The 22,836-nt window shown below is 37.0% G+C and overlaps 1 protein-coding gene across 1 annotated transcript in view; it reads right to left on the bottom strand.

The window, feature by feature from the left end:
- Positions 1-5,460: 5,460 nt before the first annotated feature.
- Positions 5,461-22,836, bottom strand: part of NFXL1 (nuclear transcription factor, X-box binding like 1) — a 75,626-nt gene continuing 58,250 nt past the window's right edge. Inside the window, exons 19-23 of the mRNA XM_021701615.2 lie at positions 21,762-21,831; positions 15,188-15,292; positions 10,841-10,927; positions 9,126-9,179; positions 5,461-6,083 (exon numbers count right to left, since the gene is read on the bottom strand). Coding sequence (XP_021557290.1) covers positions 5,910-6,083; positions 9,126-9,179; positions 10,841-10,927; positions 15,188-15,292; positions 21,762-21,831 — 490 coding nt within the window. The 3' untranslated portion in view covers positions 5,461-5,909. The remainder of the gene's footprint in view (positions 6,084-9,125; positions 9,180-10,840; positions 10,928-15,187; positions 15,293-21,761; positions 21,832-22,836) is intronic.

Genomic DNA, 22,836 nt, shown 5'->3' with positions numbered 1-22,836 from the left:
AATTTGCCACATTTGCTTTTCAGCTTAAAGTGACAACCATTAGTTACTTAAAATATTTTAATTTCACAAGAAACGTTTCTAGCCTTTTGAAATTTTTATTGTCTAGCATTATATCCAGCTAATTAGATAATTTAAAAGAAAAAATACAAACCTTGAAGAGATTTGTGGAAAAATCAACTTAAAGGTTGTGAATATACCTCTGAAAAGGGTGATTTTAGAGATCAAACTTTGGTCATATATATTACAGGCCTATTTAGTGCTTAGTACTACAAATGAAGGCAATTTGAGAACAAGAGATATTTTAAAGAGGCGGCCAGCGTCCCAGGATGATAATAGGCAAGCAGTAGCTAAGATAGAGATGCTACCCCATGACTTATTTAGTTACTCATTCAACTAATACTCATTTAGGATTTGCTAGCTGCCAGATGAACAAAATAAGAGTTCCTGCCCTCACAGAACTTTCAGTCTAGTAGAATAAATACACTAAGCAAATGTACACATATATAAGCTATGGAAAGATACTTGAAAATAATGTGGAATTTAGAATGTAAACTTTTTAGCTGTGATCTAAAGATGCTGGCTTTTTAAAAATATTAAAGAGCAAGAAACAGGCAAACTGGAAGTTTACCTGTTGTAGGGAGAGGAGAGTTTTTTTCAGTTTAATAGAAGAAAAAAACATACCCATATCTGCACACTGAAATATTCTGCATATGTTAAAAGTAGCCTGTGTAGACATTCCATTTACTGAATACATTGCTAGGACACAATCCTCTCCTCTAATACACCAGAACAGTCATTTGGGAAGAAGTTAGTAAGAATTGGCCCAGCGAAAGTTCCAAAGGAATTTTAGTGTCCTCACACACCTAGTGCTGTTCCCCTCCCCCGCCAGGGTCCCTTACTGCCGTTTGTCGAAATGCCCCTGCCTTTGGCCAGCATTCTGCCTGGTCTTCCCAGGAATAGTGCACCCCCAATGACAGCGACCGTGTGAGCAATAACTGAGGTGCCTCAGTTCACAACAAGGTTTCTTTTTCTGATTCATGAATCAATTTGTAACAGAGGTCTTAAAATTATGAGATTAAGTCACATTTATCATTATTATAGCTAAGATTTTCTAAGCACTATGTTCCAAGTACTTCACAAAGTGACTTACCTATTTTCTGGGTTTTTTTGTTTGTTTGTTTTGAAGATTTTATTTATTTATTTGACAGAGAGAGACACAGCGAGAGAGGGAACACAAGCAGGGGGAGTGGGAGAGGGAGAAGCAGGCTTCCCGTGGAGCGGGGAGCCCGATGCAGGGCTCGATCCCAGGACCCTGAGATCATGACTTGAGCCGAAGGCAGACGCTTAACGACTGAGCCACCCAGGCGCCCCTATTTTCTATTTTTAATTCTTGAAACAAACCTAGTCTCCTTTGTTGTAAAATGCGAATACACAGGCTATGTGAGAATTTTAAAAATGTAAAGTGCTTTAAAATAGTTGCAGACAAAAAATAGCTAACGTTTAATGTCACTATTTTACAAGAGAAAACTGAGGCTTACAGAAGTTCAGTAATTGCCCGAGATTTCAGTTAGGAAGTGGCAGAACCAGAATTGGAGCCCAAGCAATCTGGGACCAGACTGACCTGTTAAACCCTACCTTCTGCAGCACGATTACTAAGAGAGTAATGAAAAATACCCAAGGAGTTTACAGCCTAGAATTACACTGTGAATTCATTCATCCGTCCATCAAATATCGAGCATTGCAGTGGGTTGAATACTGCCCCTCTTCTGCCCCCCCAAATTTAATGTCCCTTTGGAACCTGAGAATGTCACCTTCCTCCTTTGGAAATAGGGTCTTTGCAGATGTGATTAGTTAAAATGAGATTATACTGGCTCAGGGTGGACCCTAAATACAAATAATGTCCTTATAGGAGACAGAAAAGAACCCAGACGCCGAGAAGAAGGTCATATGAAGATGGACGTGAGACTGGGATTATGTCTACAAGCCAGGACAAGCCAAAGACTGACGCCCACAACCAGAAGCTAAGAGAGAGGCATGGAACAGTTTTCAGTGTCCAGACGAACCTACCCAACCCCACTGTCACTTTGATTTTGGACTTCTGACCTCCTGCCCTGTGAGAGAATAAACTTCTATTGTTTCAAACCTTTCTGTTTGTGGTAATTTGCTATGGTAGCCTGAGAAAACTAATACCAGCATCTACTATGTGGCTAGGCATGCCCACTCTGGGGTTACATCAGTAAACAAACTGCATTCCTGCCCTCATGGAGCTTACGTTCTAGTGAAGAAGATGAGACAATAAACAAATACATAATACAATGACAGGTATGGTGCTATGAGGAAAAAATACTGTTAAGATAGAGGATGGCTAGATGATGGTGAAAAGGGAAGGTCTCTCTAAAAGTGTTTTCACTCAAATGAATCTAGACTGGAATTTCAGGCTGTATGTGGGTGATTCTTCACAGTACCACATAAATACATGCCCCTACATTAATTGAAAATTTAGCAGGAGAGGCAGCACAGCAAATAGGAGACCTAAAATTCCTCAACAGACCAAGATTCTGCAATACATGAAAATGGTGGGGCACCTGGGTGGCTCAGTCGTTAAGCGTCTGCCTTCGGCTCAGGTCATGATCCCAGGGTCCTGGGATCGAGTCCCACATCGGGCTCCCTGCTCAGCGGGAAGGCTGCTTCTCCCTCTCCCACTCCCCTTGCTTGTGTTCCCTCTCTCGCTGTGTCTCTGTCAAATAAATAAATAAAATCTTAAAAAAAAAAAAAAAGAAAACGGTTTTCCAGGTGGACACCTGGTCTCTTGTCCCTTAAGAGTTTCTGGAGAGCTGAGGGGTTCCCAGCTCCTCCCTCTCCCCACCCCCAAATTCACATCTTTTCTAGGGGGTGCTTCTTCCCTCTATGCAGCTCACCAACTTATAAGTAGACTCTAAGGCCCATGGCTTTAGGGTGGTCTAATCACTGCCACTCAATACAGAGGACAACTTCTGCAGACCAGAGAAGACACAAAGCTGCCCTACATCAATTCTAGCTCCAGAGCTTAAACATCTGCCTCACTTTCTAACACCCAGGGATGGGCAAATGTAACAGCTGGAGATACCTGGGTCATTTGAAATAACATGAAGAGCCAAAAGTGCTTTACGTCATCTTTAAACATTACAACAGATACTTATCTGTGTTTAAAATTTTTAACATTCATAGCCATGAAGTTCAAGCATCAGACTTCTTTGCAAAAAGCAAATGTTTTCAGTGTTTTGCTTCAATAAAATTCCTCTGGCAATTTCAGCAAAGACTATACCAATTTATTTGAGATTATCTTAATTTAATTTGGACTTGAATAGGGAAAGTAATTGAAACAGAAACACTAAATGTTGATCAATCCCTAAAAGTTTAAGCTGAAAAACTAAAGATTTCAACATAAATATGCCCCAAATTTCAAATAGTAAGCTCATCCAACTTTTACAATGACACAAAGTAAGGAGGAGTTTGATAAGGCCATCACATTCACAATTTTATCTGTGTCATTCCTAGTGGCTATTTGGTAACTTTTTCAGTCCTTCTCTAACTGGTTCAGATTGAAGCAAAAAAGGCCAAAATGTACTGCTTTATTTCCCTCAGAACAAATTCACGTACATATTTAGGCCCAATTGAACTGCATTTTGACCTTAAAGAATTTATTTCCTCTATCCTGTCTCATTCACTCCCCTTCCACTCTCACACAGCTGTTTCCAGGGCTTCCTCACACCTGCTACTCATTCAAGGGCATTCAAGGGCGGTGGGGAACTGGAGCCCAGCCTCAGCAGCACCTCCAGCCTGGGCTGCTCCCAACCCACCTCCCTCCCCTGCCCCTTAGTCTTGTCTCCACCAGCATCCAGCAGCCAGTCATCTTAAGGACAGCAACTATTCCCCACTGACAACCTTCCAACACCGCCCACTGTGACTGGAATAAACCCTAATTCCTCACATGGTGTGTGGGGCTTCCGGACTTGGTACCTGCTACTTTCCCTCCCTCATGGACTTTTCCCTCAGATCTTCAAATGGAGGCCATTCAGGTCATAGTTCAGATGTCCCCATGTCAGCGGGATTTCCCAATCTAAAGCTGCTAGTGACCTTTCACCCCCTTTTTCATCACTTTCTGTACCATTTCATTTTTAAACACCACTTATCACACATGAAAGGATGTCTATTTTATTGAGTATCTACTTCCTGCCTGCGATCTTCCGCTCCTTACCAGCTTCCCAAGAGAAAGGATCGGGGTTATCTCTAGTACCTACAAAGTACCTATCACACAGGAAACATATCTGTTGATTAAATAGTGTGTGACTTTAGGTAAATTAATGAAGCAAATAAAAAACAGTAAACAGCTTAACTTATTATTCATTCATTCAATCTCCTCTCTCTGCTCACTAAATTCTTCCCCACAAATTAGAAAGAAAACTAGCCAGAACAGAAGCCCAACAAACAGATAGGAAACAGGCTTCAGGCTTGTTTATTAGGCTGAAATTCTGAGATACATGAAAACAGCTCCCCAGGTAGACACCTAGTTGTTCAGTCTTTAATATTCATTTTAGAGTAAGGAAATGACTTGAGTGTAGCAGCTCTAATTTGGAGCTTCTGAAACACAACCCAGGTACTCTAAACACTGAGAAAGGTAAAAAAGAAAAAAATCTGAAGTCAAAACACAAATACCATAATGAAAGGAATGACTGCCCTTTCATTTTAGACACTAGCTAACACTAGATGAAAGAGAACATTAAAAATTTTTGCATTAAAGTCAGCAAAGTTTAGAAATCCTTCTTTGTACTTCTGTTTAAAACATACTTCTATACTTTTTAGTGTCTATCAATAATTATGTTTCGCATCAAGTATTAGAGATTTTATAGTGATATTAACACCTAGCCTAAAATTATAGGCTCCTGACTATAATTTTATTACTATTAGATAATAGTAAATATTCTAGGTTACAAATTTGGTATGAAAAATTTTAATGAAAACATTAATCATACAAAAATTAAATAGCAAAACCATTTAAAATGACAATTCAAACAGATTTGGCTTACTGATATTTCTCTATCAGCTTGTTTTCATAAGAACTGATTACTTCCAGCTGAAATCTACTTACAGGATCATGGTAAGAAGAAATGAGAATAAGTATATAAAGCTCATAAGCCCTGTGCTCAGCATCTATTGCTCATATATACCAGGTTTTTTAATTATTACTTTGAAAAGACACATACAAGTTTTACAAAACATGCCAAACTTCAGTTAAATGCTTCTTACACAAGAAATAGCCACATGTGAGGAATCTAGCCTGGCTTTTTTTAAAAAACAATTATATTTTCCTCTGAGGTACCTACTACCTAAAAATTTATTTCAATAACTGATAAAAATTCCTCACTAATAAACCAATTTCTGGAATCTAATTGTATAGCTTCATGTTACAATTTAAGAGGTCTTTTAGAGAATAATTAAAGTACAAAGTTACATGATCAAGAAAAGTACCTTTTAATAAGTAACGAAAACATTGTGACATATTCCTTTTGCTGCACATATGGCTCAGTTTCATCTTAATTTTGCAAAGAAAGTTGGTTTGAAATAGGAAGTGAAACAACTATGTTAACACAAGGAAGCACAATGAACAACTGACATGTTACCCGGCCACTGGCTGTGGCTTACGAGATATTTTACAATTTCAGTCATGTTTTTACTATTAAAAATGTTATACTGCCACTTCTAGTATGCTAATTAAGATAAAGCTTAACATTCTGTCCTTTTAACAACAGCTGGAAGAAAATATAGAGATGAATGTGAATAGATATGTTCTACAGTATACACTTCCTAATATTCCAGAATGAACAACTTCTCTAAATCCAATCTGAGGGATATTAACAGATCAAAAATTTTTAAGCCACATCATGGACTATGTACCATGCAAACACTAAAACCACAACTGTACACGCTGGAAGGAGATAATATTTGTATTTCTGCCATAGCGTTAGCTCAACTGCCACTTCATCTTTTTTCTTGTTCTTCTTCCGACGACCTTTCAGTCTGTTTTCAAAAGCCTCCAGTTCAGCCTAAATCAAAAACCAAAACAGTATCATTTTTATTAAATTCAATACATACATTGACTTGAAGTTTTCCAGATGAAAATAAATCAATGTGCCAAATGTTTTAATAGTAATGGTATGTAATAAATACAGTGATTTGATTTTTTTAAAAAACTCTATCCATTACAGACTGTATTCAACAAATTCAGAATTTAGGTAAGCAGAAAGGGAAATGGGGGAGTAACAAAAGAGATTATTTCAGACCGTAAGCCTGACTTTGACATTATTTATTTTTATTTTTATTTATTTACTTATTTTAAGATTTTATTTATTTATTTATTTGTCAGACAGAGAGAGAGAGAGCACACGCACGAGCACATGCAGGGGGAGCAGCAGGCACATGGAGAAGCAGGCTCTCCACTACACCAAGCAAGGAACCCAACATGATCCCAGGACTCTGGGATCATGACCTGAGCCAAATACAGACGCTTAACAGACCGAGCCACCCAGGCATCCCTATTTATTTACTTTTAGTTTTTTTAAAGGTTTTATTTATTTGAGAAAGAGAGAGAGAGCATAAGCTGGGTTGCGGGGGGGGGGGGGGGGGACAAGGGAGAGAGAGGGGTAGACTCCCCACTGAGCAGGAAGCTGGATGACAATGATGACCAGGGGGCTTGATCCCAGGGCCCTGAGATCAGGACCTGAGCTGAAGGCAGACGCTTAACCAACTGAGCCACCCAGGCGCCCCTGACACTATTTAAATATACAAACATCTGATTAAATCAGGGTGCCCTAAATATAGACATTAATTATATACTTCAACACCATTAATCTGTTGGGTTTCTATAATATACAGCTTCTAGCAAGTACTAAGAGATGCCCAGTGAGATAAAAATACCTATAATTCTAGTTTTTTTACAATGCTGATAATAAACATTAATGGCTTGTATGAAAGAAATTCAAGTGAGTAGGGGAAAAAACTTCCAGATTATCTTTATCAAGTATATTTAAAAACAGAGCAGAAATTCTTCAGGGGAAAAATGCTTCATGCTTTAAACAAAATGACAATTTTAGAAAGCAGAGTTATATAAAAACTGGTCCTAAAAAAGGATAACTGGATGATACTTATTATAAAGTGTGGATTTTTATTCTACTGTTAAGAAGTTACTTAACTTTATACAGGATAATGTAACATGATATACTACAGTGCATCATAACTAAAACATGACAGTCATCAACTAAAACATATATATGTAATATCCATGCAAGATTCTGTAATTGTTTATTTAACAGAAGGAAATATAAGTTAACCCTTGAGCAATGCAGGGGTCAGGTGTGCTGACCCCACACACAGTCGAAAATCCACATATAACTTTTGACTCCCCCAAAAGTTAACCACCAACAGCCTACTGTTGACTGGAAGCCTTACCAATAACAGTTGATTAACACATATTTTGTATGTTGTATGTATCATATACTGTGTTCTTACAATAAAGTAAGCTAGGGAAAAGAAAATGTTACTAAGAAAATCATAAGAGAAAATACATTTACAGGACTGTACTGTAGACACTGAGAAGAAGCTACACAAAAGTGGACCCGCACAGCTGAAACAGATTAAACCTGTGTCATTCAAGGGTCAACTGTACAAACTTCAGTTAATATATCCATTACTTTGCCCATAAACCACATGTGAAGATGTCCTAATCCTATACTTAATTTAACACAAAGAAGCATTCTTCAATGAACCAAGATGTCAGAATACTCTCAAGGTGTTGTTGAAATGGAGAACAAGATCAAAATACATTAAAAGCAGCCAAACTTGAGAACTGACACAGTAAAATAACTAATGCTTTAATAATGACCCATAGTCATCATTTATAGTTTAAATTATGTTCCATACACTCTGTTTAAAAGGTCAGTCAATAGGGAATATATTTAAAATTTCCATCCAAATGGTTTATAAAAAAGGGGAAGAAGGTTCACCCTAAACTATTCCTAATAAGTTAATCTCCCAGGATTCCAGTCAATCCATGTTTTAGTGTAATAGCTCTGATAACTTATTTTGGAATATTCGGCAAATCAACTTTATAGAACCATATAATATCAGAGGTCATTTTAGCCCACCTTTATTGCTACCTAAATTGTTTCCAATGTCCTCCCCCGAAGTCATACAAATTGTAATTTCCTCATTCAAAAGACAACAGTTTGCATATAATATACCCTTCTTGCTAAGTATAAGCATCTCAAAATGCAAACTGACAAATAATTATATGTCACTATTAGAAAGTTAAACCACTCTTTGGAGTATATGACCAATATGGTATTTTGAGCAAACAGGATATCAGGAATGTAGTTGTTTTTTGTTTTTTTTTTTTAAAGATTTTATTTATTTATTTGACAGAGAGAGAGCACAAGTAGGCACAGCGGCAGGCAGAGGGAGAGGGAGAAGCAGGCTCCTCACTGAGCAGAGAGCCCGATGTGGGGCTCGATCCCAGGACCCCGGGATCATGACCTGAGCCGAAGGCAGATGCTTAACGACTGAGCCACCCAGGCGCCCCCAGGAATGTAGTTATCTCATATATAGCAAAGAACAGATAATAATCTTGCTAATAGGAATCTAAAAAGGAAATAAGGCAATATATTGTTAAAGTAAATGCATTGGTTAGTAAACAACACTCATTTTTACAGACCATCTGCAAGTCAGCAAAACAGAACTCAAATACTTTTAGGTGAGTGAAGACATGGGCTCCAGGAGATGCCTTAAAACGGATGCTGCCACACTCCAACCCCCATCCACCAACCAAAGGAGGAGCTAAAACTCTTATCAGTAAGGAATGGATGAGCCTGGCAAGGAAGTAAATTTGGGACTATACAAGATTTCACGCCTTTTCAGAGGTTCAGTATACTTGAACTGAAGTGAGTGAGTGGCTAATTTTCATTTTGTAGGAACTATATTATTTTCAGTCCAGGGAACAGTTGACTGGCTCCCGGTTTATCTGTGGAATATACCTTGTGTTTGCATAAAAACTAACAATGTTACAAAGAGACATAAATATTTTGCTGAGTTACCTGTTGTCTTCGTTTTTCCTCTTCGAGAGCAGCTTTGGCTTCTGCCTCTTTTATCTGTTTAAAGACATTTAAAAGTGAATTAACATTGTAATCATCAAATTTTATTTAGAATTTTAACATCTTCCCACCCAGGATCCACTAACCCATAACAACTTTTGGTAACTTTATATTGGAAATTACCTAAAGACATGTAAAATATTACACTGAGGTGTTACCAAGGTTCTAACAGACTGTGAGGTGAGGGGAGGGATAGTGTTGTCCTTTATATAAACATTTCAGCTTAACAACTTAATAGATATGAGATTACAATTCAAAGAATTACAAAACTGCAAAATGAAAGTGTTAAAACTGATTTTTTTCTCTTGAGTTACCATACTAAATCTACAATAAATTATTAAATACCACTCTTTTTCTAGAGTTGAAATTGACCATTTTCCACAAATGCTCTATCTGGAAGGGAATCCTTAGTGTTAAGTAAAATCAAGAGTTTATTCATTAATTGGATTGATGGAGGGAAATAATGACACTAGAGGTAACCCAAACAGCAAAGAATTCCAAAATCTTATTTTGTCTTTTTTTTTTTTTTAAGATTTTATTTATTTATTTGACAGAGAGAGACACAGCGAGAGAGGGAACACAAGCAGGGGGAGAGGGAGAGGGAGAAGCAGGCTTCCCGCGGAGCAGGGAGCCCGATGCGGGGCTCAATCCCAGGACCCCGGGATCATGACCTAAGCCGAAGGCAGATGCTTAACGACTGAGCCACCCAGGCGCCCCTTACTTTGTATTATTTTAACCTAACTTTCAGGAGGCTTACACTAACATTAAGATGAACAACTATGTTCTGGAGCACATATACTAACTGGTGGTACAAGGATGGAAAGAAAATCTAGTACACACTAGACAATAAAGAGCACACTTAGGGATTCAAAATAGGTCTATAAAACTAGGCTTTCCTGGGGCGCCTGGGTGGCTCAGTTGGTTAAGCGACTGCCTTCGGCTCAGGTCATGATCCTGGAGTCCCGGGATCGAGTCCCGCGATCGAGTCCCGCATCGGGCTCCCTGCTCGGCAGGGAGTCTGCTTCTCCCTCTGACCCTCCTCCCTCTCATGCTCTCTGTCTCTCATTCTCTCTCTCTCAAATAAATAAATAAAATCTTTAAAAAAAAAAAAATACTAGGCTTTCCTGGGGCGCCTGGGTGGCTCAGTCGGTTAAGCATCTGCCTTCAGCTCAGGTCATGATCCCAGGGTCCTGGGATTGAGCACCACTTCAGGCACCCTGCTCAGCAGGGAGTCTGCTTCTCCCTCTCCTTCCTGCTTATGCTCTCTCTCTCACTCTCTCTTTCAAATAAATAAATAAAAAGTCTTAAAAAAGAAAAAAATAGGCTTTCTTATAAAAGCAAAAAAGATGAGATTTTGAGTTCTTTGTAATAAGCACATAAAGTAATGCACAAAATAAATAGGAAAAGGCCATTAATTAGCACATTAAAAATGACATTTGGGGCATCTGACTGGCTCAGCTGGTTAAACATCTGACTCTTGATTTTGTCTCAGGTCATAATCTCAGGGTTGCGAGATCGAGCCCTGCGTCGGTCTCTGCGCTCAGTGGGGAGTCTGCTTGAGATTCTCCCTCAACCTCTGTCCCTCCCCCAACCAACCCCGTGCTCGCTCACACTATCTCTCTTTAAAAAAAAAAAAAAGACATTTAACATGACATTACCTCAGATGCTTTCCGCTTCATTTCCTTGCATGTTGTGTCACATTCTATTGAAATCTGATTTTCACGTACTTTGTTGCACTGCAATTCCTACAAATAACATTTTTTTTTAAAATTTGATTTTAAAAGATTTTTAGAGTCCTCAGAGTCCTAACTGTATGCCATAAAAAAGCAAAATATCTGACAGTTTAAGATTATGCATATTATTTAAAAGCCATGTTCATGAATATTTAATGATATGGTTACAAGTATTAAATGTCTTGATTCAAACAGTGATCATTCCTTTATTTACTCCTAACTGGAAAAAAGTGAATACCATAAAATTTAAAGCATCCATTTAATAATTATTTACTAAGAGCCACTATCAATTTGGCTTCAATTTCCTTTTCATTCTTTATTTTTCTTTATTGTTTTGTGCTATAAAATGCTCCAGAGTAGTACCACCCAACGCAGCTTTCTGAGACAATAAAAATGTTCTACATCTGTGCTATTCAAAGGAGGAACACTAACTCCACACGGCTACTGAAAACTCAAAATGTGGCCAGTGAAATCGAGGAAATGTTTACTACTATTTCATGTTGATTCATTAAAATTCAAATTTGGCTGTATGTGCGCCAATAGATACATGCAAGTGTGCTCAACATCGTTAATCACCACGGAATGCAAATCTAAACCACAATGAGATAATCAACCCACAATTGTTAGAATAACTATAATTGAAAAGCCAATAGATAACAAGTGTTGACAAGAATATAGGAAAAAAAAGAAATCTTGTACAGTGTTGGTGGGAATGTAAATTAACATTGCCAGTATGAAAAACAGTATGGAGGCTTCTTAAAAAAATTTCAAATAGATCTAATAGAGGTTCTAGCAGTCTTACTCTCGGATATATACCCAGGAAATGAAAAAAGTAAGAAATATCTGTGCTCCAACGTTCACTGCATCATTATTCACAATAGCCAAGATATGGAAACAAGGTATGTGTCCATCAGTGGATAAATGGATGAAGAAAATGTGATCTGCCCACCTATCTACCAATAATGGAATAGTATTTAGCCACAAAAAAGAAGGAAATCCTGCCATTTAAAGAACATGGGTGAACATGGAGACAATCAGGTTAAGTAAAATAAGACAGATATAGATAAACAAATACTGTATGATCTTACTAATAGGTGGAATCTAAAAAATTAGAAAAGCTACGAAGGAAATGGAGATTGCCAGGAGCTAGGGGTGAGGTGAAATGTGGAGAAATTGGTCACTGGGTAGAAATTTTCAGTGATAAAATGAGTAAGTTCTGAGGAATCTAATATATGGCATGCTTGCTATAGTTAATAACACTGTAGTATATACTTTATATTTGCTAAGAGAGTAGAATGTGTTCTCACCACAAAGAAATGGTAACCAGGTGGTAAATGTTAATTAGCTTGATTGCTGTGATCATTTCACAGTGTGTATGTATACACAATCATCATGTGTGCATTATTTTTTTAAAGATTTTATTTATTTATTTGACAGAGAGAGAGAGAGACAGCAAGAGAGGGAACACAAGCAGGGGGAGTGTGAGAAGGAGAAGCAGACTTCCCGCTGAGCAGGGAGCCAATGCGGGGCTCGATCCCAGGACCCTGGGATCATGACCTGAGCCGAAGGCAGATGCTTAACAACTGAGCCACCCAGGTGCCCCCATGTGTGCATCTTAAATACATACAATTTTTGTCAATTGTGCATCAATAAAGCTAAAAAATATTCAAATAAATAAACAGCAATATGTGGCTAATGGCTACGAACTCATACAGTTCTAGAGAATTTTCTGGAGAGCTACAAATTTTCCTCTCAACCATTTAATTTTTTAAAAAGTTTTAAAATTTTTTAAAATTGGTCTAAAGTTTATGTTTGCACTTCAATGCCTCCTTAGTCAAACAATAAAAACCTAATCTACTCTTTTCTTGATGATGTGACATCAATCCTATAATCAATTTGTGAACTATTCGAATAAGTGGTCCTTATTTTAAAGTCCTAGAATTTGCTTTTGTAGATGTGTTATCTATCTTTTTATTGCTGCCAGATATCACTTTTGCTCTAAGTGTACCTATCTATATCAAATTCTCCTTTCTTACCAAACTCTCAGATACTATTTTTTTTTAGTTTACATTTACCAGAGTTAAGATACGTGATCATCAATCCTATGAGCAAAGTACACATACTTTAATGAAAACACTTTATTGCATGGAATTTTATTATTTAGAGGGTTTTTTTCCTCACTTTAGTTCTTCATTTTTGGCTGAGGTTGTTATAAACAGAGTCCTCCAGGGATAGTCCAGACAAAGAAAAAATAACATATACAAACATTAAAGACAAAAATAAATATTGTGTTTGCAGTTAAGTCTATCAGCCTGAAAGAGGGATCCTACCCTTCCTCATTCCAAGGTATTTATCGAGCACCTATTACATGAAAAGCACTTTGCTAGGGACAGGGGACACAATAAGAAAAATAACATAATAATGTGGTAAGTAGTAGCAGCTATTATTTATTAAACATTAACAATCATTGTGCTAAATGCTATATAAGCATTACCTCTTTCATTCCTTTCAATAAATCTACATATAAACTCTATTTTATGGATGAGAAAACAAGGTTACAGACATCCCTAGAATCAAAAAGCTTTTAGTCATGAACCTAGAATAAAGAAAACTAAGCAGAAACAGCATCTAAGTCTTCGCAAGAGAGTCAGGGGAAGGAAGACCTTCCCAAACAAGGAAATGCTTGCACTGAGTACTAGCAGGATTCTAGTAAACAGAACAGTAAAGGGAAAAAACTTGGCATTTTACAGAAAAGAAAGAATGTCTACATTGCCACAGATTAAAGGGAGTATAGCATATATGTTAGGGCACTTAAGTAACAGAGTCACAGGATGACTGCTGGAGAATGAGAGCGGAGACAAGCAGGCAAAGGTACCATCATAGATTCTCTTGAATGCCAAGTCTGTATATGCATACATGTTTCTTTTCAATGCATATTTCTTCCCATAAGTGATGAAGAACCATTGAAGAACTTAGATTAGGGTAATTATTATGCTTAGAGGCAAGGAAATCTGTTATGAAGCTGTTCTTAAAGTCCAAGAATGAGCTGTTGCCGAAGTTCTAGTGGGTGGCGACCACACTCGGACAGTAACATGAGATGAGAGAAAATTTGAGAGACATCTCAGATTAAAATGGCGTGACCAAGCATTGATTTTCACATAAAGATGGTCCAATTTAGGGGCACCTGGGTGGCTCAAGTAGGTTAAGTGTCTACTCTTGCCTCGGGTCATGGTCCCGTTGTCCTGAGATCAAGTCCCGCGTTGGGCTCCCTGCTCAGCCCTCTGCCCTTCACCCTGCACATGCGTGCACGCTCTCTCTCTCTCTCAGATAAATAAAATCTTAAAAAAAAAAAAAAAAGATGGTCCAATTTAAATATCTAAAACCTATGGATTCAACTCCAGAAGAGGTCAGGCCTATACATTTAAATTCAGAAGTTACCTATCCTAGGAAGTGAATAGAAGCTGCGAAAATAAATGAAAAGCAAAGATCCTCAGTAAAAGCAAAAGATTCTCAATAAATATTTGTTGGATGGATGAATACAAGAGTGAATTTAAAGAAAAGAAAAAGACTAGCTTTAGGGGATGACTGTAAGAACATGAAGAAAAAAAGGAGTTGCAACTTTAACCAAGATAGCAAAAATCAGAGGTGGACAGTGTGAACAGGGAAGTCAAGGAAAAGGAGAACTGAAAACAAGACCACCCAGCCACTGACATCGGACAACAGTGAGCCTCTTCCTTTGTAAGCTTAGATGAACGGTGTGCAGTTTGCTTCCATCGAGCTTTCCAATCATTAGTTTTGCCCTTTTAATCCTCCATTACCTCTATCTTAAAATGAATTCTCTCCAAGTTTGTTATTTTCTAATTTTATAAGGCTATGCATGTGAAGTCTCTTTAAGGCTATGTTTTCACAACTCGATACTGCTGGCAAAAACTGTTTCATAAACAAGAGCAACAAAGGTTAATTCCAGACCATTTCTTAAACCATGAAACTCACTTTATTACTCACATTGTGTTCCTTGTACAAAGACCTCAAAGCTAGAGCATATTGATTCTATCCAAAATTGATTCCAATACAAGACAAAGTTCTTTTATGAATAAATTACAGAAAACTAAATTGCCAAACAAAGCTGATTTTTAAAATATTTACAGAAACAGGCTAACAATAAAACAATTCTAAAAAATAAGATCTTAAAAGGCAAAAAGCCAAAGAACTACCAAAACACAAAGAAAATTTTTACATAAAAAAGTATTTTCAATAACTTAAAATATTTACCTTTTTTATTCTTTTACAAGGACATCTAAGTTTTACCTTCTGGTTGCAATTAAAGGGACATTCACCAGGATGACACATCTCTTTGCATCTGTGACCACAAGGAAGCTAAAATAAAACCAAAATAAGGCAATCACATATTTACATTCTAGTCAGACTCTGCAAACTCCCCTTCCTCTACAACTATTTTGAGAGAGAGTCTATTACAATAGGGTCAATCAACCCTGGATAATCATCTAATTTTTCAACTTTTTCTTTTAGATATAAATTACTTTAATTACACAGAAATGTTACATATTCTCCCCTGTTCCACTCCAAGATACAGTCTTGGAGTGGAACATCACTATTATGACTAGTTATAGCCATGTGACTATGTTCTGGCCAATGGAATATAAGATTAAGTGCTTTTGTGCCTTAAAGCATTTCAAGAGCACACATCCAGGTCCTTTCCTTCTCAATGTGCTTTAAATGATGACATTTAGAGCAATAATGGAAACCATGTGTCAAAGAGAAGCAGAGCTGCCTGGCTTACTTGGGTTCCTGGATGAATACGTGGAGCACAGCGACAAAACATCTACCTTCCCCGTATGGTTATATGAGAAAGAAAGAAAACTTCCTTGTCCTTAAGGCACTGTATTGTAATACAACTGCTTAGCCTTTTAATCTAAATCATTTCTCTTTGCTACTATATATCAAAACATATATAGATAGCCAAACGAACTCAGTAACTGCCATGATATCTAGGTGGCTCCTTGTCTTTACTTATTTACTATCTTCTTATCCCAGGCAAGCTTTCAGATGAAACGTTCTGACCCTCTTTGTATTCAAATCTTATCCAAATTTCAAGAAATGGCTTAAATCACCATAGAAGCATGATAGCAGTTTGCCTATCTTTGAACAAATAATAGTAATTATGTAAGAAATATATTTCTAAACTATTGTGACATTGTTTGTATGGTCTTAAACTTAAAAAAAATGCTTAGACACCTCAGAGATATCTGTCTCTCCAACCAGACTGGGAATAAAAGATACCACTAGTTACTGGTTAAATTCCAAAGTCAGGCTGCCTGCAACTGAGGGCCAGCTTCCCTGTTTACCAACTGTGAAACCTTGGGCAAGCCCCCCAACTTTTCTGTTCCTCACATATAAAACTGGGAACAGAGTAACAGAATTTTGTATAGCTGTTGCGAGAGTTTTATGTGCTTGATATATTTAGCTATTATAAAATATTTAGCTATATAAAATAATAAGTTAGTTGAGGGCAATGGTCTATTTCTTTGGGTCTCTTATACTCATTAACAAAGACACCTTATAAATAGTAGGCATCTTAATAAACATTTGAATTCTCCAACTTTTGATCTTTATGATTCAGTAGATTGATCCTTCCAACTCTTTACTCACTTTAAAAAAATTCACAAGTTTTTTCCAATGCCTTTAGTGTCTCTCTAGTGTGCAATTAGATTTCTTGTTCTTTCATTTTTAGCTGAGACATTCATACCAAAACTAAATTTGGACACTCAGACTACATTTTCATCAATCCCATCGTAGGGCTGAGCTGCTAGAATGAGTTCCACACTAGCATTCCTGGACCACTTCAGTTTTCTCTCTACACCTAACGAGGCCCCGAACGCTGCTTAATAAGCTCAATATTTATTCACTGTCATATACCTGCCTCACAGGGCTGTTTAAAGTCTTTGTCTCCTCAACTTCATTCCCACCTTCATTCCTGCCAGTGCCTCTAGCCTGACTTCACGAAGAAGACAAACATTCAGCATCAGCTGACCACCTAGCCTCTCTTCTTCTCAAAATATGTCTCTGTAGTCTCTTGTTCCTTCTTTAACCTGTGAGGTAATTACATCAGTCATCTTCTCTAAAAGTAATTAACCACTCTACTTTACTTTCAATCAATAATTCCAAAGGGGAAAGTGACTAGGGAAGCCTGTCACAATCAATAAAGATCTTTCTGAAATTACACAGAATCATGGCTATAATGTTCTATCTTTTCAATGTTGGGGGTTGATGAAAAGCTACAAACCACTGGTCTGGATGTTATATCTTTCTGCCTCCTAAAAGACCTCATGGTCACTCTTCACAATTTCACTACCATCTTGAAAGTCTCTCTTGTCTCTAGCTGAATCTTCTGTCTTCAAAATGTATCTTTTCTCTGAATACTGCATTTGATCCTGTTACCCCATCTAACAATTCTTCCATGAATCTCCATGTCTTTCACCTCCACTGCTGGTAGAAGATACAGAAGACATAAATTGGGATGGCTACCTGGCTCATCACAATTTTCTCATGGCCATGGCTATGCTATCTGTTCTAGTCCCCTGTCTTTTGCTGCCTATGCCAAGGGAGCCCCTCAACCTAAGGAGATCAATCAGATCTTCTCTCCTGATAATCTGAAAACTAAAAAGAAAGAGGTGGTGGTCTGAACAGTCCTCTCAGTACAAAGCCCCCTGAGCTCCTGCTGGCAAGCCCCTGGGGGCTGCCCAGATTCTGCTCTTCCCAAAGCTTGCTGTACAGCATTTCCTTCAGAGTCTATGAACTGGTCCCCAATATCCTCCAAATATATCTTCTTTTTGTGATAAGTTAATGAAACTGATTACTCTAGCTTACAAGGAGAACTGAAATTCATCCAGAAGTATACTATGCTGGTATCCAAAATATGTCCCAGAGACCAAAATATTGCCATTAATCCTGAAAAAGTATTAAAAATCACTAGTAATCAGGAAAATGTAAATTAAAATAACAAAATGTCACAAGACTGGCAAAAATTTAAAACTCTGACAATACCAAGTGTTGGCAAGGATATGTCATGACAGGAACTTTAAAATACTGGCAGTAAATTAGAAAATTTACTGATAGTAAATTGTACAACTATTTTGGAAATCAATATGACATTAAGTTGAAATTATACATTCCCTATGACCAAGCAATGGCACCACTATATATGCCTAGAGAAATCTATATACACATATACTAGAATGCACAAACAAGAATGTTCATAGCAATATTTTGGAATAAAGTATGAGTCTGGAATTGGAAATAACTCAAATATCTACCGAGAGTAAAGCAAATACAATAAGCCATAGTATACTCGTACAATGGAAACAAGACTATAGCCACATGCAATAAACACGACAAACGTAATGAAGAGCAAACTAAGGTCACACAAGTTCATACTTTTGAACTTTTAGTATAAAATTAAGCAAACAAGGTTGTTTCCAGATACAAATATAAGTAGTGACAACCATAAATATAAGCAAGGAAATAGTTACTATAAAAGGCAGATGGAGGTAACAAATAGGATTGGGGCGGGGGGGGGGGGGAACCACAGCCAGACAGGGACTTTGGTAGACTTCTGAGATGCAGCAATACTGTATTTTTTGACCTGGGTGAAGTTATATGGTGTTGACTTTTTAACTATTTGTTAAATTGTCCAGGTATGTATTACGTACTTTTGAGTAGGTAGTAATTTCATTGTTTAAAAAAACCAGGTGTGCAAGTATGTGTTATCTCAAAAGCCAGATTATATTCTGAAAGAGCTGAAAAGCAGTTCCAAAGGAAGCTGATTAAAATGCATAATATATAATGACTGTATCTTCATTACAGACTTCACACCAAAAAATAGAGGTTTTTCTAAAACATCCAACCTTGATATTCATTTAAAGATGAGATGTCCTACTCTTTCCACTCAACGTGGGATGGTTTTCTTCTACTCTACTCAGCCCTTAACATCATTCTGCTAACACGTGCATATGTCATTTCAAACACCTTACCAAGAACCAATACTATCTAGTTCAAAATGTCCCATTTTAATCCCAACAATTAAAAAAAGCTTTTTAAAAATAATTATAGAGAGCTTGCAAAACAATACTGTATATGGATAAATACCCATCCCATCATCACCATAGCTAGCACATATATAGCACTAAGACATTTACGTATACTAAGACATTTACATTTAACTCATTAATACTCAGCACTCAGAAGTGAGTAGTATTATTGCCCCCATTTTATACATGAACAATTTTGAGTTACAGACACATTAAATAATTTGCTCAAGTAAAAAGAAGAAAAGTTTCACAGGGATGATAAAACCAAATTCAGAAATAATTTTTAAAAGTAGAATTGTATATGTGGGGCACAGTTTAAAGGTGCAGTTCTTCACGGTATCTTAAATCTTCTTTTTGTTAAATTCAAACCAGTCCAGAAGATATACAGAATATATATGAGAGCATCAGTGGAGCTAGAAGGATATGTCTATACCACTTCCACAGTTCAGTTTCATTTACATTCAAACAAACATTTACCAACCACCTAATGTGTACAAACAGGGAACAAGGGGCTGGATACAAGGATAAATATGACATAGTGCCTGCCCCCAAGAAATCTATAGTATGGGGAAGGGAGGAAAAAGTAAACAAGAATTTATCAGTACATCAGAATTTATCATAATCCCATACCTTAACTCCAAGTATAAGATACCCACTGCAGATTCAAGTGACACAGTTCTTGGTTGATCCTAAGTATGACTTCATTCTATAGCTTAGTGGGTCTCAAAACCGTAATGCCAGACCAACAATATCACTATCACATATAAGATTAGAAATGCAAATTCTTGGGCCCCTACTCCAGGCCCTCAAAATCAGAAACTCTGGGGCAGGGCCCATTAATCTGTTTTAAGAAGCCCTTGAACTGATTGTTTGAGAAGCACTGCTGTAGTCTTAACAATGTCCAGAGGCCATAAACTAGATTAAGTTCTATTAGACACAAGGATATTCACCTGTCCACTCTTAGACTGTTTCGAACTATAACAGCTACTTGGATTGTTCCCAAACTAAGTCTATTTATTTCAAGAGAGCCCAAGGAGACTCCAGCAATACTAGGGCTCCAGAGGGGCCTAGAGTCCAAAAATCATGAGCATGGAAAACTAATTTTTATATAAACAGTGATCACTCATCTAGTCCCACCAAATGTCGTAACATTATCACAACTGAATCATAGCCAAGGAAATGCTAAACTGCAAATTAGCAATCCCTGAATTTAATTTTGTTATTTCGAAATACAATCTCATACCAAGTTACTGAATCATTAAAAATGTAACATTCTCAACCGCTTATTACCTGGAATCTGAATTTGGACAGAAGAAAATTTATTTTAACAAGGAAGAAGTCAGGATTTGAAGAAATCAGAAAATTAAATTTGAAATATCCCAATGCCCTTATTTCACTTATATAATAAAGACAGGGTTCTTAAAATAATCATTTATTGCTTGAAATGGTCTCCCTTTTAATAATCTTACATAACTTTTAAAATACTCAATTCAATTTCCAATAGTTCTTAAACAGAAATCCATAAAAAGCATCCAAAGTTTTAGTTAAAACAGGAAAAAACGAAAGAAGACAAAACCAGAGAGGGAGACAAACCACAAGAGACTCTTAATCTCAGGAAACAAACTGAGGGTTGCTGGAGGGGAGGGGGGTGGGAGGGATGGGGTGACTGGGTGATAGACATCGGGGAGGGTATGTGCTATGGTGAGCGCTGTGAACTGTGTAAGACTGATGAACCACAGACCTGTACCCCTGAAACAAATAATACATTATATGTTATTTAAAAAAAAGGAAATATTGTTAACAAAAAGGCATATTATGCATTAATTTCTGTTTTTATTTAATCAAAGAGAATGACTACTATATTTAAGGCTTTGTCATCATCTCTCCCTGACTCTAAAGAGGATGAGAGATAAGTGCATAAAGACAAAGAATTAAAATTAAAGTGGTACTGTTAGTACATCTGTAAGTCAAAAGGATTTCCTTTATAAATGTCCAACCAAATCAAATCACTGTCACTGCCGTATCTCCAACAACAAAGGAAATACTCTGACTTTTAAACTGACCAATTATTATAAATAAATAAATAAATAAATAAATAAATTGACCAATCATAGATAGACCACTTTGGTTTCCAAATTATCACCAAGATAAATCACCAGTGAGGTTTTTTTTTACAACTTTATACTCTGAACAATTTTTCTAAACTATTTTTGATACTTTCAGTACAAATACAATGCATATACAAGCATCAGAATCTTTAAAAATAAAACTTTATATATAAGTGCTTTATATTAATTCAAGATAATAATGAACCTTAAAGTTCACACACACACACACACACACACACAAATATGCTTTTTAAATATCCTACTATGGATTTACTGCCTAACTGCCTATGACCCACACAGTTCTTTATCTATTTATATTCTAAGGGATGGAGGGGTAAGCATTAGGTCAATACTTCATCATATAAAGTATATAAGCTATCTTTAAAACTGCTTTTAAAAAATCTTCAAAGAGTCATTCCTAGTTCTAATACCCCAAAATTTCATAAAGAGATGTACATCTACAGTTAGTATATATTACATTTTTATAGACATCAATCACATTTTCCTCTCTGGACCCACATTTCTAGCAGGTTCAAAAAAGACCCAAAATAAGAAGACCAAGAAGAAAAGAGAAAATCCAGAGAAACAATGCCCAAGAAATACAACTTAAAAGGTTCTATTAAAGCTTACCTCTTTAGGACACTGATTTTTGCAACAACTAAGGAGGTTCTTTTCATTTACATCAGCTTTGGTTATCTTTCTAAAAATAAGAGGAAGTTGTGATGACATTCAAACCAAAGTCCATTTTATAGCATAATCTCTCTAAAAATAATTTCCAACATATCCATAAAATTGTTTTATTTCATTTTTTCTTGAAAAATATTTTAATTGTGTATCATCTGTAACAACTGTCTTCAAATTACTTACCTGGTCTGATAACTGAAACCTTCCAGCCCTTTATCTATTACCAATAAATCAAATGTCAAAAGGGCAATCACTGCAAAAAGGAAGTATAAAACACAAAATATCATCTGTGCCTGGCCTTTAATAGGTCCTGCTATTAAGGGGTCCCTGGGTGGCTCAGTCCCTTAAGCATCTGACTCTTGATTTTGGCTCAGGTCATGATCTCCGGGTGAGGGAATCAAGCCTCAAGTGGGGCTCCACGCTCAGCCCAGAGTCTGCTGGAAATTCTCTCTCCCTCTACCCCTTCCCCTGCGTGCCCTCGTGCACTCTCTCTCTCAAATAAATGGGTAAATTTTTTTTTTAATTTATTCATTCGAGACACAGAGATACAAAGAGAGAGAATATGAGCAGGTGGAGCAGTAGAGGGAGGGGAAGAAGCAGGCCCCCCGCTGAGCAGGGAGCCTGATGCAGGGCTCCATCCCAGGACCCTGGGACCATGACCTGAGCCGAAGGCAGACGCTTAACCATCTGAGCCACCCAGGTGGCCCTAAATGGATAAAATCTTTAAAAAAAAAAATTTCATATTATCTTCCCCTGTAGAGCAATCATTATTCATAACTATCACCTTCCTAAAGCTTCTACATAAAAGATTAAAAACTAATGATTCAATATATTACTTAAAAACTGACACAGAAAATGCTCACCCAGATTTTTTTTAAATTTTTATTTAAATTCCAATTAGTTACATAAATTGTAATATTAGTTTCAGGTGTACAATATCATGATTCCACACTTCCATACAACACCCGGTGCTCATCACAACAAGTGCCCTCCTTAATCCCCATCACCTGTTTCACCCATC

This window comes from Neomonachus schauinslandi, chromosome 2, assembly GCF_002201575.2.
Source record: "Neomonachus schauinslandi chromosome 2, ASM220157v2, whole genome shotgun sequence".
NCBI lineage: Eukaryota > Metazoa > Chordata > Mammalia > Carnivora > Phocidae > Neomonachus > Neomonachus schauinslandi.
The sequence above is the reverse complement of the archived record's forward strand: the minus strand, read 5'-3'. Positions and strand labels throughout refer to the sequence as shown.